Consider the following 10,853-nt stretch of genomic DNA (forward strand, 5'->3'; position numbering starts at 1 on the left):
TAAGCTGAGAATCAAAGAAAGTAAAAGAGAAGCTAAAATGTTCGTTCACAAGGAATCTTATAGAGTAGCACCCAAGTCACCATCATGTCATTAAACGACGTGGCGGTTTGGGAACAATGCCACTTAATTCTCTTTTTGTGGAAATGAATCCGTGCCTTAGTTAATTCTCGTGAGAAACCCATCAGTCAGCCATCGAGGGTCTAGATTGTGCCACCTCACTGATCCATAGCACGGCCTTCCCTCTATCTCCATGGGCACGGCCCACTTCCTACTCCTTCTATCCGCCATGGCCATATCAGTCTCTTTATATATAGAAAAAGTGGTGACCCATCCGCGTGCGGGGTGCGCGTGCGACTTATGACTTGGCGTCCCCAATGAGATGGCAGCTTCTTCGCTCACCTTCCGGGGCACTAATTCCTTTGGTCCCCAAGGAGAAGACAAGTAGGTACGTCTTTTTTCCCCTTCGTCCTCACTAATCACTAGTACGAAGCAGTACGTCTTTTTCTCCCCTTTCTCCTCACTAATCACTAGTAGAAAGCAGGAGTCCGACATAGCCTGTGCAGGCGAGCTAGCGCAGCTGCATCTCCGAAAAGACGCCGCACGGAGGCATTGTCGCCGACGTGGAGAGACAGAGAGAGGTGCCATCGCCAAGGTCCGATCCGATCCTTGCGCACCACGCTCCACGCACGCCTCGCGGCTTCCTCTTCTTCGTGTGATGCAATGCGAGAGCGAGACGTCCTCCGCCCCGTTCGCCGTCGCTCGCTGCTCCCCGTCATTGCTTCACAGGTGTCTTCCCCGCTTCTTCCTTCATCCAATCTTCCATCCAAGAAACAGAATGTCGTCCTCATTCTCAAGTCTCAAAACAACCGTGAAAGTGGCAGTAGCGGCGATCACTCTCCAGAGACGCTCTAAGGTTGCTCCCCAGGGCGGCTCCAAACGAACCCAGATCCACACAAAAATGTACCTCGCCGCCACTCACTCGCCGTAGCTGCCAATGGCCTCGGCCGCGGTGGCGGCAGACCCAGCTGACGAAGGTGGCTGGATGTTTTTTTTTCTTTTTTCCGTTGAGTGTTGTTGGGGGGAGGCGGCGGCCTGCTGGAGCGGTTGGGACAGCAACAGTTGCGATCGTCCGCCCGCGGCGACCAGGGACAACGCCCCCTGCCCGTGGTTTGCAGCGACGCTCTCCTCCCGTGGTGGTGTGCAGCGGCTGCTTATATTTCAAAAGTATTAATTTGAGTTACATGAGACATCCCCCTAAAGAAAAAAAGCAAATCCCGGAAGTGTAACATGGATATGCACCGCCAATTTCGAATATATGAGATGCAATATCCAAGAAAACTGCTATAGCATTCATTCATCACTCTGCACTTTGTCTTCAGGGACCATACACTGACCCTGCTCTGCACGTCACTTTGTAAGGATAGCTTCTAGCAGCTGAGCAGTGGAAGATCTCAAAGTGGGGGATACGGGAGAGGTGCCGAAGAAGCCATCATATAGAGCATAATTGACAGTAGCTGATTTGACCTCAGCGTCGACTTGGGATGGACCTTGGTCGGTCGAAACCGAGACCTACACAAGAACGAGTTAGTTACAGAATAAAATATATATCATGCAAGATATGTGAAAAAAGTATCTTGATTTCACAAGATATGCCCGTGTTGGTTTTCTTGCTCTGCCCGCAGAAGAGTCAATTGTTTCCTACCAACAACTCTAGATGAATTTGCTTAAAATGTTGAATACGTACAGTGGGACTGATTGTTCACTCACCAGCATTCTTGAGGGTTCCAACCAAGTTAAATAGATGGTTGTTCCCTTTTTGAGATTGCGCCCTAGAAAGCTGTTCCGGAAAGCCGACAGTGAAGATTCTTCCTCATCGGTCCGTTTCTGAATCCGGCGAGCTATAACGCCATCCAAAGCCTTCACAAAGGTGTTGCCATCAACGTCTCTAACTAGAGTTATATTCAGAGATTTCACAACCGGTGCTGCATTTGCATTGCATGATACGCTGTCTGATCAGCATGTATTACACAACAGATTCATGAACCTACTCGTTGGGCTATTCGATAGCTAGTTGGACCGAGTCCGGTTTTTACCTTTAAAAATGGAGTCAAAACCCGAGGAGGCATCGAAACTCTCAAGGCCGACCTTTTTTCTCCATTGCTCGGTATCGAGTCCAATGGAGATATCCACATAGAATGCTGCGGCGTATACCTTGACGAAGAACTTGTCTCTGTAACCTAGAGTGAGCTAAAATTCAAATCACAAACTGTAAAAAGTACTACACATTTATGCTAGTCAACAATCTCGAAGGAAGGACATGGGGCAAGGAAATGTACCTGTGCCGAGGATGACCAGAGGCTCTTTGTGGCCCGGAACAGTTAGCTCTCTAGAGAACTTCACATTCGTCGCGCCTTCTACGACAAAAGCATCACCCGCTACAGGCAAAAAAAGTGCAAGAGTAAAATAAAATGAATGGTGAGTCATGCATATGAGTTAGGATCAACATAGTTGGAAGTTAATCTTGAACAATAATACTGAAATAGAGAAGTAAAATTTACATCCACTGTTTTCCGAAGTTACAGGTTCTCCAGCTAATATATATGATCTGTGAAGGCGTGAGAAATGCAAAGGGTGGGTTCCTCACCTGCGCCTCCTCCGGCTGCGAACGAGATGTGCTGCGGGCGCCGTGCGCCGCCGCCCGCGACGCGGCAGCCGCTGGCCGATTGCAAAGAGGGGCCGGCCGGCAGGTCGCAGGGCGGAAGGAGACGCGTGCCGACCGGCCTCGCGAGTGCAGGACCAGCCAGCAGATAGGGCACGACGGAAGGGACCATCATGGCGGCGCAGCGCTTGCTGGGCGGAGACTGGACGACCAGGGACACACGAGTACCTTATCCTATCTAATTTTTTTCAGTAGAAGTCCCTTATCCTTTTTTTTTAGGGGCTTATCCTTTTCTTTTTGAGTGGTGTCCCTTCTCCCATCTATACTACTCCCTCAGTCCGGAAATACTTGTCGAAAAAATGCATAAAAATGAATGTATCTAGAACTAAAATACATCTAGATACATCAATTCCTCCGATACATCAATTCCTCCGACGAGTATTTCCGGACGGAGGGAGTACTTAAATGCCAGTAGCAACAGAGAGAACCCCACTCTCTCAAGAAAGTTCTAATTATTATGTCAGAAAAGAAACAAGGAAAATAGGAGTAAACATGTAGACAATCTAGGTTCGTACCCCGACAATGTTGGCCGTGAAGACAATCTACATTCTGACGGAACCAGCGTATGTGAGATCACTTTATTTTGCCGAGAAGCACATTTGGCTCCCGGCAAACGCTTTACTGAGTGTCCGATGGTTGGATATCGGCAATTTTCTGTTTTCGTGAGAGATGTATGCCGGGTGGCCTTTGCTGAGAACAACTAACAAAGGCTTTGCCGAGTGTTTCTAGCACAAGGCATAGGGTGCGATTATAATAGTGCGTACTGATAAAGATGGCATCTTCCTGAATGGCATTATGCATTTGACTAGCATTAATAAATCTTCAATGGTAACAGCGGACATGGAGGGAATGATTTTGAGAGAAATTAGAGTGCCACACTCGTTAGACCCCATTAGACTGTCCCAGGGATGCTTGCATGCTTGGAGTGTAGATAATCTTAATGGTTGCAAACTCTCTCTTTGGGTTCTTCAAAATCATGGTAGCGGGAACTCGACTCTAAAGCATGTTGTCAATGTTTTGGAACTGTTCGGAAGGCATTGTCGCAAAGATGACGAGTTCTACATGATGTTGGCCATTCGTCCAGATAGTTTCCTTACCGATCGGGAAATGACAGTCTCGTATGACATAGATAATTGGAAAGTGCATCTTATCAATACTTCTGAAGATTTCCAGGGTTGTGCACCTTATATTCCCTGTTTCGCAAAATGGTCGTCGGATGCACTAGCAACCCAATAAAAACCAGTTGTTCGATACGGGCCCAATCTTCTTATCTTGTGGCACCAGCTTTGATGTGTAATAACTCATGTGTCACTGATGAAAGAGGTGATGCAGTTCCACAGAACTTAATCTTTCATTCTTTCTTTTTATATATGTTTTTGTTGTTTCTTCTTTTAGGGGAAAATATCTTTTTTTTTGGAAATGGAGGTTTACCCTGGGCCTCTGCATCATAATGATGCATGCAGCCATCTTATTAAAAGTTCGCAAAGTAGCATAAAGTCATAAAAGTATTACAGCTCGTAAGCGGAGTAAGGCAAATGAAAAAGAGAAAAGTACACGCTGACAATCACAACCGGTACGGTAATATGTATGATAAGACTCCTAGAGTCCAATCCTGCTATGCGACCGCCATCCGAATCGGTTGAATATAGCCCGTACTATCATCTCCCACTGGTTGCACCAAGTAACCAAAGGCTCCCTGGAGTCCATAGGAGTGAGTAAGGACCACGTACAGATCCAAGCAGTAGCTCTGAAGACGACCTGCAAGAAAGTTAAATTGTATTGTCTGTTAAAAATAAAATCATTCTGACAGTTTCATATAGCCCACAAAAGCGCACATATTCCAATCCGAATACGAGCCGCAATAGTATGTTCAACCCCAGCTACCCACGTTCCAAACAACGACTCAATGTCAACTAGAGGGTTAATGTTGAAGGCTATATGAATCGTTCTCCAAAGTAATTTGGCGAGTGGGCATTCAATGAATAAATATTGTATTGTTTCATCATGATCACAAAAACAACAACCGTGAACTACCTACCCAATGCCTCTTAATTAAGTTGTCCTCGGTGAGAATAACTTGCTTGTGGACAAACCACATAAAAAAAATTATACGCAAGGGAACCTTAGTCCTCCAGATATGCAACGATCTTGAGAGATTGAGCGAGAAGTAATCAAATCCATATAAAATGATTCCAATGTAAAAATCCCATTTTTAGCTAATTTTCATTGTGTCGAATCTGGCTGGTCGGAGAGTTGAACATCTATCAATCTCCGAACCAGGTGCATCCAGGTTGTCCATGGCTCACCAACTAGCATGCGTCTGAACTGGATATTCAAGGGGATCGTTTGGAAAACTGTGCCTGCGTAGTCCTCTGTACGTTGCACAATGTTATAAAGGGTTGGATATTGGATGGCTAAGGGCGTATCTCCCAAAATCTTGTTGACATCCCATTGCCAACCAAGAATTTGACTCTACGAAAGAAGAAATCCTTCATCCTCATAAGCCCTTTCCAGAATGGGAGTCAGTTGGTCTCATGGTAATCTGGGCGAGTGTTTTCGACTGCAAATACTTATTGCGCAAAATCTGTGCCGACATGCCCTCCGGCCCTGTCTCTAACCCTATAGAGCCATTTACTCATAAGACATTTATTCTTGATTTCTAAATTTTCAATACCAAGACCATCCTAGTCTTTTGGTCGGCAAAGGATATCCCATCGCGCAAGTCGATATTTCCTCTTGTCCTCATCTGACTGCCAGAAGAACCGAGATCTAAAGAAATCAAGTCGCTTCCGTACCCCTTTTGGAATTTCGAAGAACGATAATAGGAACATCGGCATACTAGTCAGTACCGAATTAATCAGCACTAACCGACCTCCATAAGACATAAGCTTACCCTTCCAGCAACTTAGTTTTTTCTCAATTTGATCTTTGATACACTTCCATTCTTTATTAGATAATTTACGGTGGTGAATCGGTATGCCCAGATAACTAAATGGTAAAGAACCTAATTCACATCCGAACAATGGTCTATAAGTATCCTGCTCATCTTTGGCCTTCCCAAAGAAGAGCGGCTCACTCTTGTGGAAGTTTATCTTTAACCCAGACAATTGTACGAAGAGACATAATATGAGTTTCATACTACGCGCTTTAGCTATGTCATGTTCAATGAATAGGATATTGTCGCGTATTGTAAGATGGATACTCCTCCATCAACCAGATGAGGAACTAATCCCTCCACTTGACCACGCTGCTTGACTCTGCCAATAAGAATGGCCAACATATCGGCCAATATGTTAAACAACAAAGGAGACATGGAATCGCCCTGTCTCAGACCCTTGTGTGTCTGAAAATAATGGCTGATATCATCATTAACCTTAATTCTGACACTACCCTTCTGAACTTGAGAACCTACCTGGTTCCGCCAAGCCTCACTAAATCCTTTCATGCGCATTGCCTGCCGAAGGAAAGGCCATTTAACTTTATCATATGCCTTCTCAAAATCCACTTTGAAGATAACCCGAACTAGCTTCTTCGAATGGATTTCGTGAAGTGTTTCATGCAAGACGACCACCTCTTCCAGTATGTGTCGCCCTGGCATGAACGCTGTCTGGCTGGGTTGTACCACAGAGTGATCAATTTGTGTCAATCTATTGGTACACACCTTTGTGAATATTTTGAAACTCACATTAAGAAGACATATGGGCCTGAATTGTTCGATCTGAAGTGCTTCTTCTTTCTTTGGTAACAACGTAATCATTCCGGAGTTAAGATGAAATAGCTCAAGACGACAGTTAAAGAAATCATGAAACATAGCCATAAGACCATCTTTAATAATATGCCAACATTTCTTATAGAATTCAGCAGGAAACCCATTTGGTCCTAGTGCTTTATTCGGTTTCATTTGGGAAATTGCATCCAAAACCTCCTTCTTGGTAAATGGAGCAGAGAATATCATTCTCCTCTACCTGGAACTGGGGAATATCTCCACATACAGATTCATCTAGGTTCACCGTACTTGCTTCCGGATGCCCAAAAAGTTGTTTATAGTAGTTAGATCTATATGCTTTCAGATTCTCATGTCCCACTATTGTCCCCACGTCCTGTTCTAGCTGAATGATTTTCTTCTTCCTATGTTTACCATTTGCAATCATATGGAAGAATTGTGTATTGTCATCCCCTTGGACAACCTTAAGCACTTTAGCATGTAGTGCCCATTTGAGCTCCTCTTCTCTTAGAAGAGCCCTTAAGCATGGCTCAGCTTCAGACTTGGAGTTTTGCTCATTAACTGTAAGGAGGTTACTTTCAGCTTTTAAATCTAGCGCTTCAATTAATTGAATGAGTCATTCTTTTTCTTGTTTGTAAATACCACTTTAATTTCTGGCCCAACCTCTCAAAAACTGTCTCAAATGTCGAATCTTATTTTGCCATCTCTCAATATTAGTGCTTCCACTAACAGGTTTTGCCCATTTGTGTGCAACAATTTCAAAAAAAAATCTTTCTCGAACCATCCTAATTCCAAAGAGAAAGCATTCTTGTTCGCAACGTGTGTAGCCTCGCCCGAGTCTACAAGAAGTGGTGTGTGGTCCGAGATCACTCGCTGCGTTGCGTGAACCGGCACCAAAGGGTACTTTTGTTCCCAATCCACACTAGCAAGTACCCTGTCCAACTTCTCATAAGTCGGAATGGGCAACATATTGGCCCATGTAAATTGTCTACCGATGAGCTCAGTTTCTCTTAAATTAAGACTCTCGATAATCATGTTAAACATCATAGACCACCGTCCATCAAAATTGTCATTGTTCTTTTCATCTCTCCTCCGAATGATATTAAAGTCCCCACCGACTAGGATTGGCAAAGTTTCATCTCCACATATCCAAACTAAGTCGGCTAGAAAATTTGGTTTAAGTTCGGGTTGTGCTGCCCCATATACAGCCACAAGAGACCACCGGAAACCATCCAATTTTGATCTCACCCGACACTTGACCGCAAAATCTCCCCGAACCACATTAAGCACCGCAAGTGTTTCACATCGAACCCCTAGTAAAATCCCATCGAACCTTCCTCTAGGCGGTAAGACATGCCAATCAAAATCAATTCCTCTGGATAGAGTTCCAAGGAACTGTGAGGTGAAATTATCTCGTTGTATTTCCAAAAGCGCAATAAAATCTAAACGTTGCTCTATCGTTGTCTCAGCCAAGAATCTATGTTTAGCCAAGTCAGCTGGACCTCTGCTATTCTAGAAGATTCCTTTCATAAGTCATCATGGAATTTTTTTTCTTCAGCTTAACCCTAGCACTTCTACGGACCGCCGAAGTAGGATAAAGTTTTCGTTTCCAGGGTCGCTTGGGATTCTCCCCATCACCCTCCGTGACCGTAGCGTCGGCACGAGGCAGTGCCCTCCATCCTTAGAGGTTTTACAGTGTCCATAGTCTCCAACCCCTCCTCATCTTCGGCCTCCTCACTAGGCAAGAGATTATTGCAAAAAAATTCTAGGGCTACAATTCCAAGGTTGTTCACGTCATCGTCACTCATAGGTTTGACTTATGCGAGGTTTCAAATTATTTCAGAAGCCCGCTTTGCTTCTAAATCTAAAAGATCATTAACAGATTTCGCTACCTCCTTTTCATTTGAACCCGAAGTTATTCCTAGGTCGTTGGCCTTATCAATAATTTCATGCTCGGTGAAATGCATAATTGAACAACTCTTATTAAAAGACATACCTGTAGCCGTCTCGACATCGCGAAGCATGGCCGCCCTCTTGGCGCACGCTAGCTGCATGTCATCAGCATCAGGCTGTCCCTGGATCTGGTGACTGACACCCCTGCCTGCCGAGACTGGATGCGCGATCCCGCCAAAGGCAACAAGCCCCTAGCTGTCGGTGACATAGGGTAAGGCGCAGTCGAGCGGGTAGCACCAATCGAAATGGTGGTAGAAGGAGATCGTGGAGCCACCAGCTCGACAGTGTCCTCCCCCCTCCCGCCCCCCATACCACCTGCGTGGAGCGAAGATGACGTTGGAGAAGAGGTCCGAGCCACCTGCCCGTGTTCCTAACCCTGCTGGCCGAGCCGACCCTGTGGTGAGACAGAGCAGGCCTCCAGCCCGCGCCTCTCGTCCGAATGGCAGGGGGCCATCGCGGTCGGGCTGAGGTTGCGGGCCTCCTGCCCACCACCCCCACCCACCATATGTAGACATCTGCCCAAAGAGTCATGTGGTCCAGGATCAACCCTCTGTGACAGAACATCCGGCGAAACAACAGCAGTAGGCATCACTGGCGGTAACTCAAGCTCCTCAGGATCATCCGTCACAACTCTGTTACTCCATAACCTGCTAAGCATAGACCGCGCTCCAAAAGATCCAAACCGGAGTGTGTTCATCGGTGTTGCGGAAGATGGCGCCTCTTTGGCCGATGAATCCGCATTACTTTGCGTCTCCGGCTCCTTAGTCGGATCCTTTGGTGTGTTCTCAGACCCCTTGTCCTGATTTCCAGTGGCACCATCACCCTCAGTCGTATCCATGTCCTGAATCTCATCTCCCTCCCGAGGGATCGGTGTATCCTCAATCTTGAGCTCTAGCACGTAAGTGACCCTGGCATGCGTCCACTTGACCACGTCCGGTACAAACTCCAAACTGACCACACTGACCAGTAACCTCGCTGCTCCATGTGCGCGAGTAAAAGGCATGTCAACCTACTCCATCTTGCCAATGAGTGACCCCAAGCTCCAAGCAACAAGGAAGTGATTAATGTATTTGCGAGGTGCACCAAAAAAACGAACCCAGACCTTCTCTAACGGTGTACCCTCGGGCTCCTTCTCTTTCCATTCATCAAAAGTTATAATAATATTGGTACTCTGTACCCTGCACATACCCCACTTAAGGATATGCAACTGATCCTCCTTAGTGGGGAAATCAACATTGTATGTCTGAGTTTCCAACTTGAAAAGGTCACACTGATGATTACCTGGTACTAAGTCATGTAACTGTCGCACAATCTGTGCCTCTGTCAAAGTCCCATTAGTAACCTTGACAACAACAGGAAAGAAGTTCTCATGCACATGCGTCATAGGTGCCATCTCCGGTGACTCAAAGAACATTAGCTCCTGACAAGAAACTCCATAGATAGTGGCCACCGGCTTGGGGCTAGAAAGAAGTGGACAGTCCTCGGTCACATGCTGCGATCTACAACAGTAATCACATAATTTTGTGGTAACACTCTGCCACAAAATGTCCTGGCTCGCCACATCGATAACACGGTAACTTCTTCTTCTTCTTAATAGCCCACTTGGATAGTTTCTCCCCATCACGCTTATCCGACACCTTATCAGAACCACCACTAGTAGAAAAACCCCCATTAGTCCCGGTTGATGAGGGCCTTTTGTCCCGGTTCTTGAACCGGGACTAAAGGGTCATTTCTAATGCCCTAAACCTTTAGTCCCGGTTCTAACACGAACCGGGACAGATGGGCCTCCACGTGGCCGGTGCATCAAGCCCAGGCAGGAGGACCTTTGGTCCCGGTTGGTGGCACCAACCGGTACCAAAAGGCATCCACGCGTCAGCATTTCAGTGGCTGGGGTTTTTGTTTTCTTTTGAAAGGGGGGGGGGTTGGGGGTTTTCGGGGGTTAATTTAGGTGTTTCATATATTGTGTTAGCTAGCTAATTAATAGAGAGAAGTGTCCTCTCTTATGTCCGTGCTTGGTCGACACTACGTACTATACATAGAGAGATCCTCGACACGCTAGCTAGTAAGAAAATGAAGGAAACCATTAAGTACAGAAGTTCGTCATGCATACCGAGAGAAGTGATCGATCGACCTCTCCTTATCCGAGAGATTGGTCGAACAACAAGTTTTCGTATTATCTATCCGACGCTACTGGCTACATACATATACACTATGTAAGATCTCTTACAATCCCCTAGCATTTTAAATCAACTTCCACATGGTATTCTCCGGCTTTATTGATGACGTGGTCAAGAAAGAATCCTGCCAATTCCTCTTGAATTGCTTTCATGCGATCTTGTGGTAGGAGTTCATTCCGCATCTGCCACGTCTAATTTGAAGACGGGGGTTAATACATATATATGAATGAAACTCAACAAAAATGATGGTGTAATAAAATGAAATTGTGAATATTATTGC

General features: G+C 45.7%; 1 protein-coding gene across 1 annotated transcript; it reads right to left on the reverse strand.

Moving 5' to 3' along the window:
• Window positions 1-1,194: 1,194 nt before the first annotated feature.
• On the reverse strand, window positions 1,195-2,876 carry LOC119317363 (fatty-acid-binding protein 3, chloroplastic-like). Its single transcript, XM_037591807.1, has 5 exons — window positions 2,645-2,876; window positions 2,337-2,435; window positions 2,094-2,237; window positions 1,768-1,982; window positions 1,195-1,569 (listed from the first exon to the last, which is right to left on the reverse strand). Exons 1-5 carry the CDS (start codon window positions 2,832-2,834, stop codon window positions 1,408-1,410), a joined length of 810 nt encoding a protein of 269 aa, XP_037447704.1. The 5' UTR covers window positions 2,835-2,876; the 3' UTR covers window positions 1,195-1,407.
• Window positions 2,877-10,853: the final 7,977 nt, after the last annotated feature.

The sequence above is a fragment of the Triticum dicoccoides genome, chromosome 1B (assembly GCF_002162155.2).
Source record: "Triticum dicoccoides isolate Atlit2015 ecotype Zavitan chromosome 1B, WEW_v2.0, whole genome shotgun sequence".
NCBI lineage: Eukaryota > Viridiplantae > Streptophyta > Magnoliopsida > Poales > Poaceae > Triticum > Triticum dicoccoides.

Coding starts and splice junctions, on each gene's coding strand:
- LOC119317363 (XM_037591807.1), bottom strand. CDS start 2,834: ATGATGGTCCCTTCCGTCGTGCCCTATCTGCTGGCTGGTCCTGCACTC. Junction 2,238..2,336: donor TCTGGTCATCCTCGGCACAG/GTACATTTCCTT, acceptor AGCTCACTCTAG/GTTACAGAGACAAGTTCTTC. Junction 1,983..2,093: donor TTTTGACTCCATTTTTAAAG/GTAAAAACCGGA, acceptor ATGCAAATGCAG/CACCGGTTGTGAAATCTCTG.